General features: G+C 40.2%; 1 protein-coding gene across 6 annotated transcripts in view; it reads right to left on the reverse strand.

Annotated features, from left to right (window-relative positions):
• LOC113171691 (receptor-type tyrosine-protein phosphatase F) overlaps positions 1 to 23691 on the reverse strand; it is a 147584-nt gene that overhangs the window by 88493 nt on the left and 35400 nt on the right. For 4 of the 6 annotated variants that reach the window (XM_026374263.2, XM_026374262.2, XM_026374261.2 and 1 more), the window contains exons 1-2: positions 21983 to 22300; positions 7928 to 8102 (exon numbers count right to left, since the gene is read on the reverse strand). In XM_026374263.2, coding sequence (XP_026230048.1) covers positions 7928 to 8027 — 100 coding nt within the window. In that variant the 5' untranslated portion in view covers positions 8028 to 8102; positions 21983 to 22300. Of the gene's footprint in view, positions 1 to 7927; positions 8103 to 12052; positions 12129 to 21982; positions 22301 to 23691 lie in introns of those variants that run through there. The other 2 variants (XM_026374260.2, XM_026374259.2) reach the window with 2 other exon arrangements.

The following is a 23691-nucleotide window of genomic DNA, read 5'->3' on the forward strand; positions in this document are numbered from 1 at the left end:
AAACAGTGTCACTGCACACAAATGACAGCATAACTGGTGGAGGAAAAATCCAACACATTTTTTGCTACTAGAGCAAATAGGCTTCATGGTACAACCAATGAACAGAATAAATTAATTAATCAAATACAAAAAATAAATGCACACAAGTGAAACCCTTCAATTTCCTTCTATTATTTCGAAAGGTGTTTTTGTATGGTAGACATTAACTTCATTATCAAACACATCATAGGGTTATTAGGCAAATAAATGCAAGCCCTTTTAATACCTGATGTGCAAAATCATAATTGTTTGCTAAAGTGTTATGTTAAACAGTACATATTAGTAATTATTGATTCAAAGAATTTAGCATTTATGCTGCATGAAGCAGTTGTATTGTCTCTTGAAATCAAGAAGATGCATATTTGCGCCCCATTGACTTGAAATTTTAATTTTCAAGTGGACTATCATTGCATAGAGCCCTGGTTTAGAAAGATCCAAGGGTGCCTAAAGCCTGCAGATTGCTTTTTGTGTGGAGGATTAAACAGCTTCCGTCAGTTAATCTAATACCTGTAGAACTGTCTGTGGGGTCTGCGGTCATTGGAAAAATGAAAGGTCCTAAACTTCAGCATTGCTACAGATCTGATCTCAAGGGACAGGTGATTAAGAACACTTGTCGAATGCGGTAAACATTAAATGACTTTGTCAAGGACAATACAAGACAATGGCTCTTAAGAATTAACCAATATGGGTCATATTTTAGATTTTAGATAAAAGGGAAAGTGGTATGTATGCAGAGTTCAGACCTTAACCCCATTGAGTATCTTTGGATCTTTGGGATGTGCTGGAGTAGACTTTACACAGCTGTCTGATCCCATTATCCATACAAGAAATGATGCTCCAGCAAATGTGTGTTGGACTAAGATATATTAGAGTGCGCAAATTCTTATTTGAGTATACCCCCTTTCCGCATAGCTCTATAGCTCCTTTTCTAAGAAACTATGCACAGTTTCATTTTTCCTTGTCAGGGGCCTCAGAGTAAGGCTTGTAATAATGCAGAGAGAGCAGGGGGAGTTGCATAAATGGCACTTGTGTGGCTGACAATTAGTGTATTCCCAGTCCTGCCAGAGTGCCCTATGAGAGCTACTCTGGAGTGTAGAGTATCAGGGATCGATACACGTGAGGCTGAGAGAAAACCATTAATTCTTATTAATAATGGATTAGCAAGTTATCATTTTCATGAGGCAACACTTAGTGGAAATTTGTCTGATGGCATCAGCACTGGTTGTTTTAATGGAACACTTCCATTAAGGTCTTTTCAGGCCATTAGCAGGCAACTTATTTGCAATTAATTCCATATAAAGCTGCCTCCCCTGCAAGTTATTTACCCCGATAAAGTCAACTGCACTTCAGGCTGTTTGTTTAAACCACTAAACATTATGTTTCCTATCTGCATTTCTGTTTTGCAGCTGAACACCAAGGTGCATTGTGTTATTTGTTTTCAAATGACACGTGTGCTGTACATTGCAATTTACAATTTCTGTACAAGGACCCTCAGAGTGAACAACACAAAGAAGGATTTCCCATAACCATTTTATCTTGGCTGATATATTCTAGGTCAATACTATTATTTTTACAATCCCCTTCAAATTTGTCAAACTGATATAACACATAATAAAAGAACATGAATACAACTGTGCATGTTACAGTGCAGGAGTCCATCAACTACTCCACTAGTCATTGCTGGCTACACCATATTGTTCTAGTCACTGAACTTAACATACAGAGTAAGGTGAGTTAGAGACATTATGAATGCTTTTCAGCTGTGGTAATTTGGCCTATATATGTTTAATATAAAAGTAGGTTCAATGTCAACTCACATTGAGAAAATCCTGTTTTTTAAGGACACAGACAGGACTTGTACTAGTGGACTTTCCTTATTTCGCCCCATATTGGGATTATCTGGATGGTCCAGTTTTCTTGCATTATCCTCAGTCACTAGTTAACGAGATGTTCACAATGAAACCAAAGAAACTATCTTGAGAACAATATAGTGGTCTAAGACTGATCTCTCATCTTGAGTGTTTGATTTCAAGACTGAACTTTATAAGCTATATCAGAACTTCAGTGAAATCACAAGAGCAATGTGATTTATCATCACCCAGATACTGTACTTAAAACAAAATGTCTAAACCTATAGAAGAGAAGAAAAAAAAGAAAAACATCAAACTTTTAATACCCCATGGACCACAAAGATGGGCTGTCTATCAGGCCTTCCAGCCTTCGGTGAATTATTCAAGACAGCGGAGAAGAACAAGAACTCTAAGTGCAATTACCCTTCACTCCTCTCTTCCCAGTGTGAGCAACATTAATGTAATGGCTTTCATCTTCTCAAGCCGATTATGAACGAAGGAGGCATCTCTCAAGTCTGCTCTCTCTCACTTCTTGCTGTCAGTCAATATATGACATTTGAGGGGGGGGGAAAAACAACATGCTTCGGTGGCCGATGTCTGGAGTGGCCATTTAAAGCAACTGTTTAAAAAACATGCAGGGATAAATGCTTTATTGTGCACTTTTTGATGATTAGGATGTGGGTGTTCCTGGTATCACACAATTGGGAGTCTAAGGTTTTATATTTCTTGTGGTATTTAAACTGACACACAACCTAGACGTAGACAAAGATGACTCACTACCCATGTTTCTTTCAAACCATTAATTCTTAAAAAATAAAGTTAGACAAACAACATCAACAACAACATGTTTTGCTTTCTCAGGAGAAAACGACTACATTGTATTATTCCACAAAGAAAATCTAAAACTTCCTGTTATATTCTAATAATGCTTAGAAAATGAGGGGAAGGTACTATATTTTTTACGGTTTCTCTGTGTTAACCCCACAACAGTTTGCTGTTTGGAGATTCAACATATTATGATCTGAAAACAACTGAACTAAGCATAATGTGGACAATGCAAATGTAAAATGCAAAACTATGTCCTGTCTCCAGTGAAAAGGCTCTTTATGAACCATGTGTCCCTAAACTACAAGACAAGCCTGCACAGCTCATCGGCATAACCCTGGGGCTAAATCACCCCCAATGCTCATTTAGTTGACTTTAAAAAATTTTCATATTTGCACTGTCATGAAACTAAGTGTTTTTCCATTTCCAAACTGTGAAGGACAACTGACTACATCTGAAGGCATGTGTGGGTGGCAGCACAGTTTCAACCTGGGCGCACTCGCATGCAAAATACAATACAAAGAGGTAAACGTACATTTTGAATGTGTAATAAAGTGGAGAGCGTGACACTTTTGTAATGGAAATCCAAACTTCTCTGTAAAGTTGCTATGAGAGTATGAATGGAGATTCAGGCAACTAAAGGGGGGATTTGTTAATGCTACTGAGTAAAGTCCAGTGGTCACCTTGGGTTGGACCCTGGCATTAATAAACAAGTGTAGGGAAAATGTTAAGTGATCCCAGGAGGGGGTGGTTTGGGGAATCAGCTGCTGAGATGGCTCCTAGCTTCTTCAGAGATCCCATTTTGGGGTTAGCTCATCATCCATCACCACATACCCTCTAATGACCCCACTAACCTCATTAATTTGCCTCCCCTAGATCAGCCATCCCTATGAGACCACAAAGAGCCCCTACCATTGTTCTCATCTTCTCACGCACACAGCCCGGGGGTCTTTAGTAATTCAACTCTCCAGTAGCCAAAATTGAATAGGAAATTAAATTATGTTACTGTAGAGACATGAACAACAAAGAAATTCTTGGCTTTATAGGCACCAACAGGACATTTGTTGCTTCCCTTATAAGTTCCCATCTTTGAAAAGCTAAGGTGACCATTTACTCATGAAATAGATCTCATTTGAGATCCAGCCTTGTTTTATTTTGCTGCTATGTCCACAGGCTATTGGGGTTGTGTTAAATGGCTTTAAATGCACCTTAGAGGGTGCTGACAAAGTAAACAATACATGGGTGTGTTACTGATTTATGTCCTAGTTCATTCTAGCTAGGGGTCTCTCCATTTTTACCGTCTGATCAATGATCAGGACGTGACAAATTATCTGTGGTAATGCTTATAATACTTTGTAAATAATATCTCTACCTCTCAACACAAATTAAACCCACATCATCTCTTCCAAAGATGGATTAATACTGGATTATTTCAATAGTAAATAGTAAATGGATTAAGTGAGGTGTAAGGATTTTTTTTTAACAAATCCATCTTTATGAACACAGATATAATATATATGTCTTTCTTTATCTGACTTTTTGTGGAAGGACACTGCTGGTTCTTGTCATCCTATGGCTTTGTTAAATCCAGGACAGAGCAGCAAGTTTGGATGACTGCCCCGGACTCTGCCATTGAGCTCCCTAATTAAACAATTAATCTCACATCATTAACCTCCGATGACACTTTCCTCCCTTTATTCTGACATTGCTGAACTGTCTTGTGAAAACAACATCCCATTGAATCTCTCCAACCTCTAAACTGCATTCCTCAAACTCTTTATCTTGCAGGGTTTTTCACTATACTGTATATTGTTTTCTGGCAAAGCTTTCACGTGGCACATTTTCTGTTATTTAGCTCTCTCTCCAGCTCAGCCTGTCCCTCAGTGTGCATGTCTGTATGATATGTGTGGACCACAGCTGTGCGCTAACTGCATTACTCTCCAAGTGGCTCTCTAAGGTGGATATGGTTACTTTTAATTAAAAAAGAATCAATTTATATCCCTGTCAGTTTTTGAACTGGGTGACCATATGGGCACTTAAAAATACAATTCAATTTCCAGCCACCCAGCCCCCTGTCTGGCCACCCTGCTCCAAATCACTTTGCACTTTGGTATTTCCATCAAATCAGTCCACGAGGAGCTTTAGAAGTAGTAAGATCAGTCTATAGAGGATATGTTTGTGTAATACATGGCAGTTTAGGTAGATTTCTGTCTAAAGCCAAGAGTACATGCATATTTAACATACCTGCTCCAATGGGAACCTATTAGTGGTCTAGCCAATTGACAATAAAAAAACACAATGGCTAAGAATTGTGGACATATCTAACAAACTGTCATTCATGTATTAGCGCAAGAGGAACACAAACAAGATACTAAATGGTCGTGGAATGAGCCAGTGGCTTTATATAAAAAGTCCTTTTAACCTTATGAAGTTAATTATTATGTCATTGTAATCCTCCTGCCACTAGGAATGAAAAGAGCACAGTCGGGCACAAAGGAGGCCTCTGTGGTATTGCCGCACCTCACATGAAAAGCCAGCCAAGATTATAACATGAGAGGCACAAGAAGACACACATATATCACAAGCTTATTAAAGCCAATGAAATAACTCACAATGACAGCACTACAAAAAGATAACCATTACATTTAAGTGCTGGTTATGTATGACTTTGAGGCTGACCTTGTGGGCCAGTGGCCTATTGTGTACATGAGGGCTGTACAGAGAACTGGTTGATTAGGCTGCTCCCCTGGGATCGATGCAACGTCTGCAATCAGCACTCAGAGTAATCACACTGTATTGTGAGCCGCCTACTCAATGACAATATAAGATGAATGATGTCACAGAGTTACAGCACTGATAGTGCTTGTGGTGGATTTCTTATACTTATTTGTGCTGCTAAATCATGATGAATTGAACCATCTTAAATATTACTCCAAACAAACGATATGGAAGCCTTTGAAATGCAGCTCTCCTAAACACTAAACAAATGGCTGTACATGGAATTATCTACAGTTCCATCTACAACACATATAAGATGGCCCAACGCAGCTCATAAGTGTTTGTGGTGGCTTTTTCAAGAGTCAGGGACACCAGACCAAACCCATGTAATATAAAACTTGCCAGGCACTCTGCCCATAATATCTGTCTGGTGTCTGCCCTATAATACAGGAAATCCAAACCAGAACTATCAACTTCACATAACTAAGTTGCATACAAATTACAGGCAACAAATGCACACAAACCTGCCATTAGTGGTAGGTGTTATTTCTGCACCCAACAGTCTTATTTTAATTCTATGTCTGTTTGCTTTACAGTCTGGGTAATACCAGGTCTAGGATGTTTCCCATGTGTAGTTAACATAGGCTACAACCATAGGCTGACTTTGGGCAAAACCGAGGCTGCTCTGTAAATTATTATTTGGTTTATCTCCATTTGAAGCTAAAATTAAATTTTTTCTCATGTCCCTTGTTCATGTATCAGTGTTTGGGGCGTATCTATGAGTAAAAAGGCTTGTGCCAGCTTGTCACAGCAGAGTATCTTTGTATGATAATTAAAATGCTTGAGTCTATGTTTTTATCCGTAAATGATATGATTACTGAAATTAGAGAACAGGGCAATTTTGTTTTTCATCATTCATGTTTTCAACAGTGTCTACATTAATGTCTACTATTCATAGACAGTACGTAATAAAGAATAAACACATTTTGTCCAGCAGCCTGTGTTTGGCTGTCATCGTTCAATCTGGAAAGTGGAGACTGTATACAAAACATACAACAACATCGCTATATGCAGTTGTCTGCACAATACAGATAAAAAAAAGGGCCCATCCAAAGTCTAGACCTTGCTGGACTCAGACTTAGCACAATTAAATAATACGTTGGCACCTTCGGTATCCAAGATATTACCTTCTTTCCTGATGTTCCCTTAAAAGCATATAGAATTTAATAAAATTTGTTGATCCCCTTGATGACAGTGAAACTGCAGGGATAAAAGAAGAGCACAGCTACAAAACATAACATAGCAAAAAATGTGGTTCACAACTAATAACTAAATTACTGACTCTAGAAGAGCAGTAAGCCACTTAAAAATAGACCAAAAGATGGAATTTAATTACTCCTGTTACTTCGGAACAACACTTTATTTTTAATTATAAGCAACACAGTAACACACCCATGTAATTTTTAAGTGGCTGTTAACTTTCAGAGACTGTTATTTTATATCAAACCACAGAAAGTGATGAGGGTTAGACATATTGCAACACAGTGCAGGTGCACAGGAGAAGTAGTATTAGTGCACAAATACATGTTTTTGAAGTCTGCGAACAAATTGAGTCATCTTTTAAGTCTTGCTTAAGCACCGCTCCAGTCAACATCTGATTTGGTCCAATCCCATTACAGACAGAGCAAAGACAGTCTTACCAAACGAGAAAGAAAACTTTCCCACAAAGTCAAGTTTATACCGAAATGGTACAAAACTCTTAGTGCACCACAAGAGACAGAGATGATAACACAGAGCTGAGTGAGACAAGGCAAAGGGTACAGAAAAACAAATCCGTTTGGACCCATGTATGAAAGGACAAGGCTGCTGGCATGGTCGGGTGGGGGAAGGGGAGAGGTTGGCTATAATTGAATTACAGTGACCCTATGACATCACTATAGGTGAGGTCATGTATTGAATTAATTTGTCCCTGACCCCGTCTTCGCAGGCCAGTACCTCTTGGCTGCCCCTGAAACCCAAAAGCGTGGCAATGATGACACATCTTTCTGAGCACTGTATGCTTATTTTGGGGGCAGATGCTAAAGCTCTCTATTCTCGAGGCCTTGCATTACACAAGGTGCTATTTCTGTGTGCTGAAATCCACCAAAGACACCAAATTTAAATCAAATCAATACTCTATTCTAAATGAAGCCCAAAGCAGCATGGCATGAAAGCTTGCTCTCTTTGAATATCCACACAATCAATTTATGTGCAACAATGTAGGTGCATTAAATTCAACAACTAGGAGAACAAGTCAAAAGGGCTGCATTTGTTCAGGTGATAACTAGATAAGGCAATACATATGAAATTATTCTCCAAGAACTGGCTTTTAACCTCCCACTGTGTCTAATTATTCACTATATGTGACTCAGGAACTAAAATGCTCTTACTGTCAAAATACTTACAAGGCTTAATGTGAGGAGAGAAAGGCAGGACAGGTGAATGAGGTTACTTACTGTCTGCGTGAGAGGAGAACATCATGCAGCTGATTAGAAGTAGGAACAGCAACACCCCTCTGGGCAGGAGGGGCGCTGCCAGGTGAATATTAGGAACCATGTTCCAAGTTGGCACTGCTCCCTCCTCAGTCCCCTGCTAGACACGTCCCACTCTGACAGGATCAAAGACTAACACCTGGAAGAGCAAACACATGCAGAACAGGAGTAAAGAAACATTAGTATTCAGACTCACCATATATTTGCATACATTTGAATGAGCATAATAACAGAGTAAAGAAGAAATATCAAAAGCAAGTCGCAGAGCAGAACCAAAGGAGATGGAAATGTATACTTGTAAAAAAGAAAAAGGAAAAAACAGCACACAACACTGAGGATCTTTGGTCGCGATCAACAAGGCACCAAATAACCACAACAAAATCCTGCTTGGGGCAAAGGAAAATACAAGTGAAGCGAATGTAACACGCAAACTACATCAGCAAACAGCAGACTTGGGAAGAAACAAATGCAGTACAGTGCTGCAGAGTGAAATCATGGGAAGAAATAACAAGAAGAAAGGGGAGGTCAGGACGCAGGATTAATCTCCTCAGCCATTCTCTCACAAAGGGGATCAGTTCAAAACCCAGAGGACCTCCTAAACAGCACTCCCTAAGGACTACCGCCCACTTAATGTTCACCATTAAGAAATTGAAACTTCCAGATGGGTTCAAATCAACAAAGTGCCATGACCTCATAGAATGACAACATGTATGTATGGATAAACATTTAACATACAACACACCCCAAGAGGGACACTGTTGGTTAACAGAGCAGCAGCAGGTGTAGCACAAATTAACCATAATTAACCAAGCTATAAAACAGAAAGCACTCCTCAATCAGCTTAAGTAGTAGGTGGGGACACAAAAACAAAGGCGGACCCCGAAATTAAACTGCACATGCACTGATTCTTTGTCCTTTTAGGAATTAGATTTACTATGGGAAATGACTAAGCCAGCTGATAAGATTTAGATAATGTATGACCTTAAATTTATTATAGCGTGCAGTTTCAAAGTCTAATGCTATTACACACAAAGTAACTGTGTATCCCCACAAATTGAGCTAACTAAATTTCTTATCCCTACTCTCTTGCCCATGGCCATCTGTGATGAGTAATCGGTACGCTGTAAAGCAGACCACAATATGGTAAGGATAGCTATCTCTTTTTTGATAGAATTAAAACAGTATCTCAAGAGGAAAAAATTTGAAAAGTTTTAAAGTAAGCCTACTTTTGTCATCAAGGGCTCTCCGATTCTGGCCTATTGGAATTGAACTGAAAACTTTCTTAGCTCCTCTGTTCGGTTGAGATTGTTGACTGAACAATACTGATTGCTGATATTTGTAAAAAGAGAAAGAGCTTCACTTGCTATGTGGAATATCTTTAGACTTGCTGGGTGGCCGGTCAGCTTTAGTCTATTCAGTTCAGCTAAATAAGTTCGAGTGTCAGGAACACAATGCCCCCAGTATCTTACAGAAAAAAACCCTTTCCATTCTTAAGCCTGTGGAGGTGTTAAGCAGCCCATTACTCATGTGGCTAATTCAATGTATGTGGAAACTGCAAAAAAAAAAAACAGCACACACACTGGGCACGCCTTCGACCACCCTCTTTGTGAAACAGGACCAAGGAAAACACATTTCGTTGGGCAGAGATGTTAGCAAAGCAAAATTGCAAGAGTTTCTTTCTTCATCTGCGTTCTGCTTTAACCTTTCTTGACAAGTTACTTGGCAGAGGAAAAGACGGGCACGGCGGAGTAAAATGATGAGAAGGAATGTTGTGTGTGCTGGCGCCTCACCTGGGCACAGTTGCAGACAGGTATCATTGATGGCTAGCTCTTCATCTCCGTTTGTCACTTACATGAATGTGCCTCTAGGCTTTAATGTCTACTAAACCAATTTCGAATGCAACACACCTTTCATCTGAGGAATTTCCAAACACTGTGTGCATCCAACTTCCTCTATCATCAGTGAAAGCACGAGCTGTGATTGTATCAATCTGTATTATACTCCTCCTTTCATGGCGATTTATGAGAAAGACACACAAGTGTAGCTAAAACAATTTAAGAATCTCTGGAGGAAAAAAGTTTTCTTCTGTGTCTCCACTCTCACTGCTAAAGAAATCAGCCTATTGTTGATGTGTTAAGCTGTAGCAGTCTGTAAAAAACCACAGTGCTCAGTGTGCCAAAGTACTGGATCACACCCCCACTCCAGAATTAAACACATTAGGCCCCGTTTTTATTTCAAGTTAATACCACAAGTTAGCCATGCAAAATGAGTGCAACTCACATCAAGTTTGTTGGCTGACAAATTTGTTTTGACACTCATTTTTATGTACGCCAGCGTTGCGTTGGTTCGTGTCAGCGGGTAGAGAGAGTGAGTGGGGCTGATAGAGTTGGCTACTCGCCGTGCTCCAAACCTTTGGTGGTGGAGGGATATCTTTCACAGCAGATGCCAGAGAGAGGCAGATGCTTTTCATCTTCAATGAGACAAATTCCTAGAGCGAGGGTTATTCATTATTTATTTATCTCCTTATTTATTCCAGTGCAGCTGGGTGTCTCCCAGCTGCACACAAACACTTTGGGACAACACTTGCCGCTATGTGCATTGGTGTTGTGGTGTAGTGCTCATGAGACATGGTACCAACATGAAAGTAGTGCACAGTGAACCAAAATCAGAGCAAGAGGTGTATGTCATATCATAGACAAATGTTATTTACATTTTCATATGATTTTATTGCGTTCAGGCCAAACAACAGAGGCTGATCGAAGCTGTGTTATGTGGCGTACAGGTCACACAATGGACAAGTTAAGTGTTTACTGAAGTAATTAACAAGAGGACAATGGAATGTGAACATCTCATGCCGTAAACTGAGAGGACAAAGGGGCTTTTAGAAGAGAATCTTTAACACATCTTATTTGCTTGCCACCCACATCAGGTGCCCGTCATTTGACTTATTACCTCCTGTGAATGTGTGTGTAGCAAGGGAGTGGCCACCCTTACAGAAACGCTAGTATACAAACAGACAATGAAAGATACAGCTACGCAGGGAGAGCATAGGGGCTGAGTAAATACTGCTATCAGACTAACTACTGGTAACATCTCTGCCTGTCGTTTCCATTCCTCCAACTCATTTTCTCTCTCTTTCTCCATCTCTGCTTAATGGGTCATCCTGAGCACGGAGAGGCAGTTGAGATATATGGCTGGCAGTGTGGGGCGCTAATCATGGCCATCTCTAGAGGTGATAAACTCAGACCAGAGAGGTTTGTGTTGGCGCAGCTTGCAACAGCTCCATAAACACAGTTACAAGCTGATTTTCGACAGCAGTGTTTTGGCCCTGATTAGTTTTCCATGTCCTAGAAGTCTCACCCTCAAGTCTGTGTTCCCTTTCTGCCTAACTGGTGAACACACGCACAAACACACACCAAAAGACCCCAGGAGACGTACTTCAAGCAAGTCAGACCCATATTGTAAAAAGAAAGTGTAAAGTAACCAAATTAGGTTTTAGCTCTAGCTCTGAAAGCCTCGCTATATCCACAGATTTGATGGTGCATGTCTTTTTTACAGGGCTGTGACAAGACAGAGCACTGACATACACCTAACAAAGGGTAATGTCCTGTGACCTATCGAGTTTTACAGCACTTCTGTTTACAAGCTGATTCCACCGAGTTAATTGTTAACGCTTTACTGTGAAGAAGAAGATTGAGAGACTGAAGAACACTCACAACAGACGAGTGCACTTACTTCGGTTGAGCAATACAACGTAGGGAGTGATGATTATGCTGACCTACAATACAAGTACTCAGGTAATAAATCACATGAATTAAGTGTCTGCCTGTTGTATGACTAAAAGAAATCCATCAACTAGTTCATTTAGGACACTTCAATAATTAAATATGACAATACTACAGCCATTTGAAATGTATGCTGACATTTACAACATATGACACAGAGTCACAATGACGCATGATGCAATCTGTGACGCATGAGGGTTGGACTTGCAAATGCAAAGCACCTCGGATACTGGCTTCACCCATATGATACAATGTCTTTTGGCATTTAATCTGGTTGAGTGAACATTTAACAAAACTCAAGCACCTCCGTAAATTGCCACTGAAGTGCGGATTTCCAATCACCTCTGGGGGCCTGCCAATCCTTTCAGCCACAGATCAATCTGAGAATGAAAAGTGATATGTATTACATTGATATGTATTACACAAAGTAGAAGAGACCATACCAGAGTGCCACTTCCATTTGAATTTACTGAAGAGTGATTATTGGTGTTGTCGAGCTGCAGAGCAAGGAGAAAATGGCATGTACTACAAAGTAGTGGGCAAAGGGCCTGCAATAAATCAAAAAGCAGGCTCAATGTAAAATAGACATTCATCAAATGAAAGCGATGTTGTGTATACCTGGACCAGTCAAGTGCATGAAACAGCTTTCTGTGAAGTAGCACCAATCTTTGGAGTCGTACGTGCAGAATGCCAGCTTAGTTTGAAAACTACAGAGGACTTTCCAGAACGTTCCACACATGCAAGACACGTTTTCTTTCTTCAACACACTTTGATCAGCTTTTTGGATTCATTTCATTTAACTGTCTGTTTTAATTGGAAACTACTTTAATTACTTATTTAATTACTATTAACATTGTGGTGACTTTGCTTTAAGATCTGTTCCAACAGACACTGAGGCATCTTTCAGAGGTATACAAATAAAAAAGAATCTTAATTTTTAAGGCATCCTGTAACTCTGCATAGCTGGGAACAACATAAAACTAATGAAGAATGATAAAGCAACAAAGAGTATTCAGCTCAGGGCTTCTAAAAATATACACATCCAATAGCCTTGCCCTAGTTTAAAGATTGGAAAAGGGTTTAATATGCGTTTGTTTACATTTTAGAGAGTTCTACAAATGAATTACTATGTAATTAAGAATGATTCTGTGCTATGGCCAAACATTAAATTAGCAGTATAAACTGAGACACATTCTCAACAGCAGATGCGCATATATATCAAAAGAGAATTCACACTGTCAAGCAAGAAAGATGAGCTAAGACGTCACTACTTGACAGTTTGCTTGTGGACAGATGGCGCGATAAAATGACTAAGCAGGCAGCACAGAAGGCATGGACTCCCCCCTCACACCATGCAGAGGACTTCAACCCCCCGTTCCACCCCCTGTGCAGAAAGCCTCGTCTCCGCCAGTAAAAGACAAACAGAGTGAAGGCATGTGAGCAGAAAGACTGGCAAATACAGAGCTCATAGATCAATAGCTGGCCAAACAGAGGCAGTTGTTTGGGCTCAGCTCAATCCAAGGATCTATCATGGGTGGATTTTTGCATTGGAAAAAGCTGAAATATTAGAAAAATTAAATATTGGAGAACTGCAATACAGTGTAAAAAGATGTGGAATACAATAGAAATTGAAAAGACACTCTATAAGCAGGTTTTCTGAATAGCACTGCCTTGAACAGACGGGATTGTTTTTTCCTAAAGTGTATTTCTTTTATACAGGATGCACTAAGGTAAGAATATTGGACCCAACTCTGTAAACACACACAAGTGGTGGCTTTAGAGGCTTCATACTATTCAGCAGGTGCTTACACTGTTCTAAATGAATCACATCAAGCCAGTCTGTGCTTAGGGTAGGGGGGCATTGTAAATCAGCTTGGTGTCAGGCCAGATTAGTAACTGTAACAGCCTAGGAGCAAGGCTCTTTGGCCAGTAAGGACCCTCTATAGGCTGACATGTGAAAGAAGATGTGGCTGAGTGCTCAGTGACAGAGAAGCTACACTTGTAACTGTTTCACACAATAGTTTGTACCACAGTTGGGTTATAAGAGGCTGTATACTGTGACACTGACAGAGAATATGCTATACCCTTGACATTCCCTTAACAGAAATTACAATTTGCCTGGTCATACTTGCAAATTTTAAACTGGCCGTGAATGGATTAGCCAGAGTGCGGCTGGGGGCTATTAGTAAAAAAAAAAAAAAAGAAGATCTTTCATAAGCACTGGATGGACGATCGGTACATCCCCAGACGTAATCTTGAAAGCAGCTCATTATCTCGTTACACTCTTTCATGCAAATCTGCTTCGGAGGAACTGTTATATCAGCTACGACATTCCCTTAGAACCTGCGACTACTAAACACAGATGCAACTGTAACCTACATTCAATAAATGACGCAGAACGAATTGACTAGATTGACTATGTGACTACAATAGTTTTATTATGTTACCTTAAAATGAGCACGTGAACAGTACAGGGAAAGAAAAATCACCTGTGGTCCAAGTTACAGAGTAACAAACCCAGTGTTGACACAAGGAATGGTTAGACTAACTCAAGGAGGGCTGGGAAAAACCTTCTCCTATATAATCAAGCTTTTGTGGTGGGAAACAGAAACACTGGATCTGATGGTGTCTGAGGCAAAGCATAAGGTTTTATTTAGAAAGTAGGACCCCTTGATGAGAAATGTGTAAAGGGGAATTTAAAATGCACACAAGCATATGCTATTCTCAGACCCACCTTGAAACATAAAAAAAAATAAAACTATGTGTTACACAAACAAAACTGAAGACTGGTGTATCTGCAACAGCTAAATCCTGACAGATTTAACATGGGTTAGTTGCCATTGCAAATGTCGAAAAGCAGGCTCCCTACGGTACTAATCTAACTCCTTTCCTTGCCTCTCCTTCAGACGGCTATCCCCTCAGTCTTTGTCTAACTAGTGAAAAAAGGCAGATTCTAATAAGCCATTCTGTCTTTCTGTCAGTCTGTGTTTCTCTCCATCCACTGTTTCCTCCTCTCTCTCTCTCCCCCTAGTTATGTCTCCTTCTCTGTCTCTTTCCCTCTGTCTGAGCCACGAGCCAGTCTGTTGGAGCAGATGGAACCATATATCCCCATCGCTCTCCGGAGACCCGAGGATTTAAAATGTAAAAGAGATGAGTGCGAAATGGGAAGGGGCTAGTCGATAGAGGGCAAAAGAAGAAGGGACTCTCAACTCCAACTGTGTTCATCAAACTAGTCCAGTACTCCTAAAAACTACGATTGTGCTATATATCTTAGTGCACCACTAACCTGGCAGGTCTGTCCTGTCCTGTCCAGTGCCTAATCCAACATTTTTGTTCTAGATGCTACGACCACAGAACAAAATGATTCTATTGGTAATGGTGGCAGATGGCCATAATTTATCCTGTGCTGTTGATAGAAAATGATTCAAGCAGAGGAGGAAATAATTTCAAGGTGTCCCTTGGCTCTGAAATACAAATCATACACAAGTTTACTATTGACTAAGCTGACTGAATGCTGACAGTTACCATCCATAGGCAAAACAAACATGTATTAATCGAGGTGCTGCTCCCACAGTTGTCTCCAAAAGTTAGCTGGTTGGAAACATGGAGTTAGATTGGCCTTCCTCCACACCTCAGCTCCGGACACCTTTAGGTAATGAGAAAGTATCTGGACACTGTATCTGTCATCTGGGATAAGATTCTGCTTCATCCTCCATCTATTGCTGGCAGGTTGACAGACAGGAAGAGTGAAGAACAATGGGCGGACAAGGTTGTGAGCAGTACAAGTGATTGCCAGCTGACTAGCAAGGTCCATTATACTGACAGGCCAGAGCCACAACACGACGACTTGCACTCCACAAACACCCTCATTACTACCTATGAATCTCTCACCGGGACCAATCTCTCTCCATCGTCCTCTCCCCCTTTTGCTCTCTCTTGCGTTCTCTGTATAGTACACATCTCTGGAAAAGCAAAGAATTGAATTTCACTCTGTCAATCTGATGGAAGTGTTTTAAAAGAGGCAAAAGTCATATCGAAGCCTCTGAACTTTTTAGCTTATTGCACAAGACAAGCAACAGATGCAACATAAAGAAGGCACAGAGAAATACTCTGTTATTCAGAGCAATGTTGAAAAAGCTCAGCCTAAATGTACATTTAAGCCTGCACCATCCTGAAGTGTCCGTGAGGGAAATCCTCTGCCATATTAAACATTCTCCTACCATCACACTGTCTTCCAGCTATACTATCTGTTCTTCTTGATTACCCTCCCAGTTATGCTGAAATCCTTAGTCCTTGGAAGACTTATTTATAAGCTCTCCCCTACCCCAACCCCCTCTCTCTCACAGTACAGCTGCAGATAGGAGTTACCTGCAGCGGAGACAACCTCCAGACTATCAATTACCGCCAGTGTAGAGTCACTGTTCTGTAGCCGGGCTAACAAGACATACACACAACACATAAACTTAGAGTGAACACACACACACACACACACACATCTCTTGGATGCTTTCAGTTAGAGAAATTCGGGGACAACTGTAAACCACAGATTTTCAATGAAATAGTTAAATAAAAATCCAGTTCATAAATAAATTTTGACAAGAGCTTCTCCAGTGATTCAGTGCAAATACAGTGTAAATCCAATCAAGAAAACTGGTGTTTAGATTGTCTATGAAGGAATTACCAGAGATGTAATCTTCATAAAATATACTTGTACAATTTATGTAGGGCTGGGCAATGTCAATTACGTATATTTGTTCCAGTAGAACATTTAAACACATTTCTTACCAATCAAATCAGATCAGTAACATTTAGCTTCAAGCAAAGAGTAAAGAAAAAAGTAAATGAAGGGTCGAACACAATAGCAGAACTAGTGCCTGCATTTACTTTTTTATAAAAGCAAAAGAAAAGCACAAACAGTCAAAACAGCTCTCGCTGCAGTCCACTTGTATAGTTGTGATGTTTGACTGGTTGGTGATGTACTGAAAACAGTGATCTCATCAAATTCTTCCTGACATGTCATCACACTCACTGGCAACGATTAGACTGAACACCAAGCCATTACACATACAGCAAGACACGCAGGGACAGAACCTGTCACTCAACCCACCAGATTCACCCTGACGCCTAAAGTGCCTCTGTCAGGTCAACAAATGAAAAGCCATCACGGCCAATTTTGCAGTCATCAAGTTGAAGTAATTCCACAGACTGGTAAAATGCTATCTTGCCAAGTCCTGTTAAACTTGTTTAAGCATGTTTGGGCTCAAGGCGTCAGTTGTGATGCCAAGGCTTCATGTTTTGTTGATGCACCATCACCTGAGGTGGACAAACATCCAGGAAACAGGCATAGACTAACAATTACTAATACAGCTCTTTTTAAGACTACAGCTGGCAATCTAGCAATTCATGGTCATGTAGGCAGTACATTCACACCAGTATAATCCTGTAAAGGAAGATCTGAGAAAGTCAATCCTTTTTAAGTGAGCAATTGGGTCTGGCTGTGGCAGCAGTGCAGTGATCATTATGATAACAAATTTGGGTCAAAAAGCTAATGAATGTGCATTAACAAAGAACTGCATTGAAAATCTTTATAAAGCACACTTTGGTACATTAGCAGCTCATCATCAAACCATTAAAGTATTATAATCATGAAGTACTGGACTAGGAGGGGTTGTCATACTTTGACCAAGATGTGCACAAATGTATTAACTATACATTATTGGCCTCATACATAAACATACCGCCTTACCAGCAAAGACTTTGGTTTAAATGTTTATCTTGGCATGTATGCTAGGTTTGCAAGCAGGAGATACAAAGGCACTTTCCTATAAACAATGAAGGGGGGACTGGCTATCCCTCTACTTCCCCTTTCCTCAACCAGTCCTCTTGTCTCTTAGCCAAGGCAGCCAAGTCTCCCATGTTTACTAATGTAGAAGCAACCCCTTTATCAGTGAAGAGATTTGTAGAGAAGAGGCAGGGGATTAGCCATCAAATTACCAGGCAGACAGCATCCCTGCTCCAGGGTTGTGAAGCAGTAATCTCTGAGGCTGACGGGGGAGATCCAGATAAAGGTTTGGGATTGGTGCTGTGGAACTACAAACTTTAAACTCTGCATAAGTAAAACATGTTTTACTTATGCATGTTTCAGGGTAGTTATTTTCCTCTGCCAAGTTCCCCTTCCCCTTTTTTGTGGTAACTATTTTTGTAGGGCAGGATCACATTATAAACTTACGCCCATGTTGGGCTATGTGGTATCATTACACACCCAACATCCCCACAGTGCAAGACTTTTGATAGGGGAGAGCTCTCAAACAGGAATGCTGTAGCTAGGCAGGGCTGGTGGAATTAGATTTCAGTCGCCTTGCCTGTGGTCCTTACATTGTCACACCGCCATCCTCCCTTAAACAAGCAGTGCTCTCCTCAGAGAATACCCCCTGGACACAGGAATGTTTCATCAACGCCTTAGCCCCCAGCATCCTTACAGGGCCACAGTGGGCCAACAGGCGCTGAACAGAGAGGCTATAAATAAGTCAGGCATTATAATGAAACCAAATGAATCTCCATCCATCTTCCCAAAACAAGCCAGGGACCTCAGAGTTCAGCAGGAGAGTCATTGCCTGCGTTTGAGCTTGAACTGCAACATGAACAAAAGTCAAACATTATACAGACACTTATACAGAGTCTCATTGTAATGCAAGCAACACATGCTGTACTCACAGGTCTGTGTATACATAGCCAAGATTGTAGACTTACAATATTATTCCACTATATGACATTTACTGATAGTGAGAGGTGCTGAAGTTTGTGGAATCAGCAGCAGTGGACTAAAGACATCATTGGTGGAGGCAGAGGGGTAAATCAGTCACACAACTACACTCCCAGAATCTATCCTACGTTGAATTTTGCTTGCTTTACTGCAGTTTAGTATCACAGATCTTCTCATACGCAAGAGCAAGGCAAAGCTGTGAACTTTAATTTTCTTTAAAGGCAATCCAAAAGCAACCAGTCTGACCTTGCCTTCCTGCAGAAGAAAGGCTATGTTGGATGTAAGATATTAGCATTGCCGTAATTAACTGACACTGACATGATTTTAAGGAAACAAACAACATCACGTAACTGCATCAGTGACCCAAGTCTTCTACCATCTTTACAAATAGGTTAAAGCGTGGAGGAATTTATATGTGCCGTTGCCACTATGTGTCTGCAACCCGCATCACTAAACATTTCACATACACAAGCATAAGCTTTGGCCTTGTCATATGCACAAAAAATGCAGTTGCCCCTGAAAATGGAGGCTGTTTCAATCAATGTGGAGCTGTAATGGGATGATGTGGAATTGGAATGAGTTTTGTGCAAGGAGGGAAATGTCCTCTCTGACAAAGTGAATTTGTGTTCCCATTGAGAGACCTGTGGCTGTAATGCATTGAGCTAAGATTTAAATGGAAGGTGCAAGGCTATGAGCACAGAACAGACCACTGATGGCTAGATATAACTGTGGATAAAAAGTGCATAGATCCATCTAAAATGCAGAATGGAATATATAATGTCAAAAGGAAGGGAAGAAAAAAAGCTTCTGTGAAGGAAAGAGCCGAGTATAATGTAAGCCTGAGCACTTTGATCCACTTTTCAATTCGCTTTAAAGACACAATGAACAATAGCTGCACCACCACGGATGTAGTGGACTGTTGACTATTTCAATTCATCCCTAATTGGCGACAAAAATACCATTACCTTACTTAAAATAAACCTCTCTGATGATTTGTATATTATCTCATGTCAAAATCATACCCTGTGCAGATGTTAAAGAACTGGCACAAACTTAGTTCAATGCGATGAGATCTCTGCTTAGGGCACTGAAGAACAACATTCTTGTCAAAACACTGGTGATTTTAGCAGTAAAGAAGATATTTTTCTCTAAACCTTCTCATCAGCGCCTGTCACGATGAATGAGCTACCGTCAGCAACAAAGACGTGTCACAACAGAGACCAAAAAGTGAGCACAGCTAACACATCACAGAGGCCACTGATTTACATCGCATATTATGCAGGATGTATTTGGTACAGTCATCCCTCACTGCATAAACATGTTATTTAGAACAAAACCGGCAACTGACAATTAGGTCTAGTCATCATAAAACTACTCATGACCTTGTCACTATGGGATATGGGATGAACAATTCCTGACAAAAAATGAAAAATCCATTCTCTGCTGACATTTTAAAGTCTGAAACCTGATAAGAAAACTATGATTTGAACTTATAATGAATTACCCAACAAAGGTTAGTACAGTTTCTGTCTACTTACTGTTTACGTCATATATAAATGTCTGGCTCCACTGACACAATCCCCTTCAGGCATTGATCTGTGATTGTAAGCAACCTCTTTTACGCCCCAACTGGGACAAGAGTGATTAAGCAGGTCCATCATGTGTCGACGGGCCATTACACATCAACCAATTCAACAATGATGAGAAATCAAGTTCTATGGAAAAATCCATATGTTCAGCCCATATTTACCTTTGAGAAATCCAATGGGAAAAGACAGTGATTGACTGTTCCACACAGGTGGAAGTCTTTCATTTAAAAGGAAGTCAATGCATTGTATGTTTGGTCAGGGAATAAAATAAATAACTGTAGTTATTTTAGTAACACCCAAGACATCACTTAATGTCTCTGTAACATTACTGGTGACGAAGCGACTGAGACCAAGTCGTAAAAGTGGAATGAAGGGTCAGTGGCCTGCATGGCAGAGGTGAAGAGGACAACATACAGGTCACACAGTGTGGGCAGGGACTGGCTTTGTTTGAACAAATGAACATGGCTGACACTTTTCAGCATGTTTGTTTACGCTGTTCAGCAGCTCAACAGATATCATAACAGCAGTGTCCATCTCGAGTTTCTCCTGAATGTAGTTTTTAATAAAGTATGGCTTACCACACCAGGTCAAAACTAACAGGATGATTTTTATGGTGAGGGTTGTACTCTTGAATAATTAACTAATAAGGAAAAATATAAACTATGTAAACCTACTAATAATCGATGAGTACAACTAAGAGCGAAAACACAATGTTCCCACTGTAGAGAGACAGGTCCTTGGAGAAGTCTAGTCATTTCAAAGGCCAAATAAAATGTCAGACATCGTGTATGCAGTACATTATTTGAAATCTCAAGGCAGTTTTGATGGAAAACAAAACTGGACAAGTGAACAACAGAACAAATTGCGAGAAGCGATATTTTTCCCATTGACACCAGCTTCTTGTATTGAGCAACAAACTGGCTTTGCAACAACTACCACATTTATTGTGAGCAAGATGAACTTGGTTCAAAAGTTTCTCATACAAGTGTATAAAAGTTTTATGTTGTAATAAAAACAATCATACAAAAGGTTAAAGATGTAATTACAGCATAAGGGGCAATTAGAGATGGTTAGTTTTTGTTGAATGTGTCTTCAGACATGTCTTTCCTAAAAACCTTTAATTATAATAAAGCTGATAATCACAGTACACAAAAAATCGCTTTACACATTTAAATCACACTAAGAAACATGAATTACAAATTATACTTGCTAAAATCGAGGCCCAAACATTTTTCTAAATCATAATTTGTGACTTCCAGAAGCTCTCCTCTACAATTATCTGGGATTTCAAAGCCTTTCAGTGTCTCCTAACTGAAATTCTTGTCGCTGAAACTTTACCCTCCAGATTGCCCAGGGAGATAAGGACAACTGGAAAAACAGGTTGTTTGGACTCAGTGTAGGCCTAATGCAGTAGAACGGCAGGGTGCCTCACCTTAGCAGCGGTAGCTAAGGGACCTTCTATGGCCCTTCTATTCAAAGTCCTCTGAATACGTAGGGGAGGGTTCGCACCAGACAGGGCAATTTGCCAGAGAGCTCGCCAATAGAGCTAAGCCAAGACAAGGTTAAACCATTGTTTTGGCTTAACAAGCAAGAGTGAGCAAGGACAAAAGAAAAGCGGACAAAAGAATAGTAAGAAAATACCTGATCATTGAAGTGTAACACATCAACTTATTTAGTTACTTTTATTGTAAGAAGTAAATTGTAAAAGTTATGTGGCCAGTTAAAAAACACACTGGTACAGTGACATACACACAGAGTGCAGTGTCTAAGAAAGCTCGGTTCAGTTTCAGCTAAATACACCTGTGCCTCGTGTCTTCCCTTTTATGTCTTAACTTTTATTCTCTGTTTTCTTTTCTTTCTGTAGTGCAAAATTCACACTTACCCATGCATGTTAATTAGGTCCACTTATAAATAAATCCTTTCTATTGTGAAGTCCGTATTCCAGAGAGAGAGTGAGAGAGAGTATCCAAATCCTAGAAAAGAAAACCCAGCAGTATCCACAAAAGATTATCCCTGAATGATGTCTAAGGAAAAGAAAGTAGTCTCCAGTTCCTGCTCAGTTATTCCATTCACAGAGTTTAGTGGAACCAGAAGAACTGTCTTTTGCCTCGCCAGCAATACGTTTCCAGCTGTGGCTTTAAAGAAATGTGGCTTGGGGAGAGATCCTTCAGAGGCAGAGCTTGTTCACACACTGAGTGGGTGTTCAGGGACTGCCTGGGAGAAGCCAAACCCACCATGTGATGTCATTGGTGTCAAATTTCAGTGTGAAGAGGGAGGAGGCTGCAGGCCCTTACCTTTTTGAACCTCAACCAATGAGAGACAATTTTGGTGTGCACCTGCATGCAGAAAAATAAAGGTTTGAGGAACAAGGACACGTGATGTTATGTGTTCATAACATCACGTGTGGCTTATTTATTGACCAATGTCAAATGAGGGAATGTGACCTAATGTAAGCTCCTATGTTGTCTCATCACAGACCTGATGGTAGGCTGACATGTCCACCTTCGCCAATTCAACTTCCAAATGAAACTCGTGCTTGCATTTAAAAATCAATTTTCCAAGTCATTACAACTGGAACTAAGGGGTTAACAAAGTGCGACCTTGAAACATACAAGCTTTCCCAGGAGACTGCGCCAATATAACACATGTCCAGTAACATGTTGTAGATAATAAATTTGTTTAAAAAAATAATTTGGCCTCCTCTCTTCTTCTAAAAAGGGCAGGAGGGATAAAATAAATATGCAAAAATCCTCCTTCTTAAATCAGCAAAGCATGGAGTATACACACACACACCACTCCCCAACACACTGGTTCTCTCTCCCTCCGGTCAAACTCTGCTAGCCATAGAGCTAATCATCCACAACAGATGTTCAGAAATGTTCAGTCGGATTTATGATGGAGCTCAGAGGAACAGCCAAGTCAGCCTCTGGTGCTGTTTTTCTCTTCCTTCCTACAAGGACAAGGGATTGCACTGAGAGGAGGATGTCAGCACAACCATTCTCTTCCCCAAAAATTCCCTCGCTCACTGAAATTCACCATCCGAGACGACAGCGCCTTAATAGATCACAGAGCCCTGGGACCTTGGGCAGAGGTTTGCTCATTTATCCCAATCCTACTATGTGGACTGTAACTTGACTCATCCAGCAATGCTTTAACAGTTTTTGGCCCACCATGTAATGATGTTTTTTTGTTTTTGTTTTGTTTTTGTTTGTAACAGTGGCATTGCTGACATTGCAAACCGTAACCTAGACCAAGATAAATGTTTTTAGACGAGGACATATATAATATTATAAATTGCACATAACTGTATCATGATATGTTACTACTTTCCTATAATAAAGGAAAATAAACTAAGAATTGCGAAGACCACTGGCTGGTGTAAACCTGGGCAGTACTGCTGATACTGTACTGTAACTAACATAAGAAATACATTTAGATTGATGTTATAAAAAACGTACATGAGGGTTCTACGAAAAGAAGCAAAGCTGAATACCTTCTAGGCTTAAACTGTGCTGAGGAAAACAGGGAACTGCGATGTGTTCTACATTTCTATTTGTTGTTAACACTAGGAGACAGTCTGATTTGACTGGA

Source organism: Anabas testudineus, chromosome 17 (assembly GCF_900324465.2).
Source record: "Anabas testudineus chromosome 17, fAnaTes1.2, whole genome shotgun sequence".
NCBI lineage: Eukaryota > Metazoa > Chordata > Actinopteri > Anabantiformes > Anabantidae > Anabas > Anabas testudineus.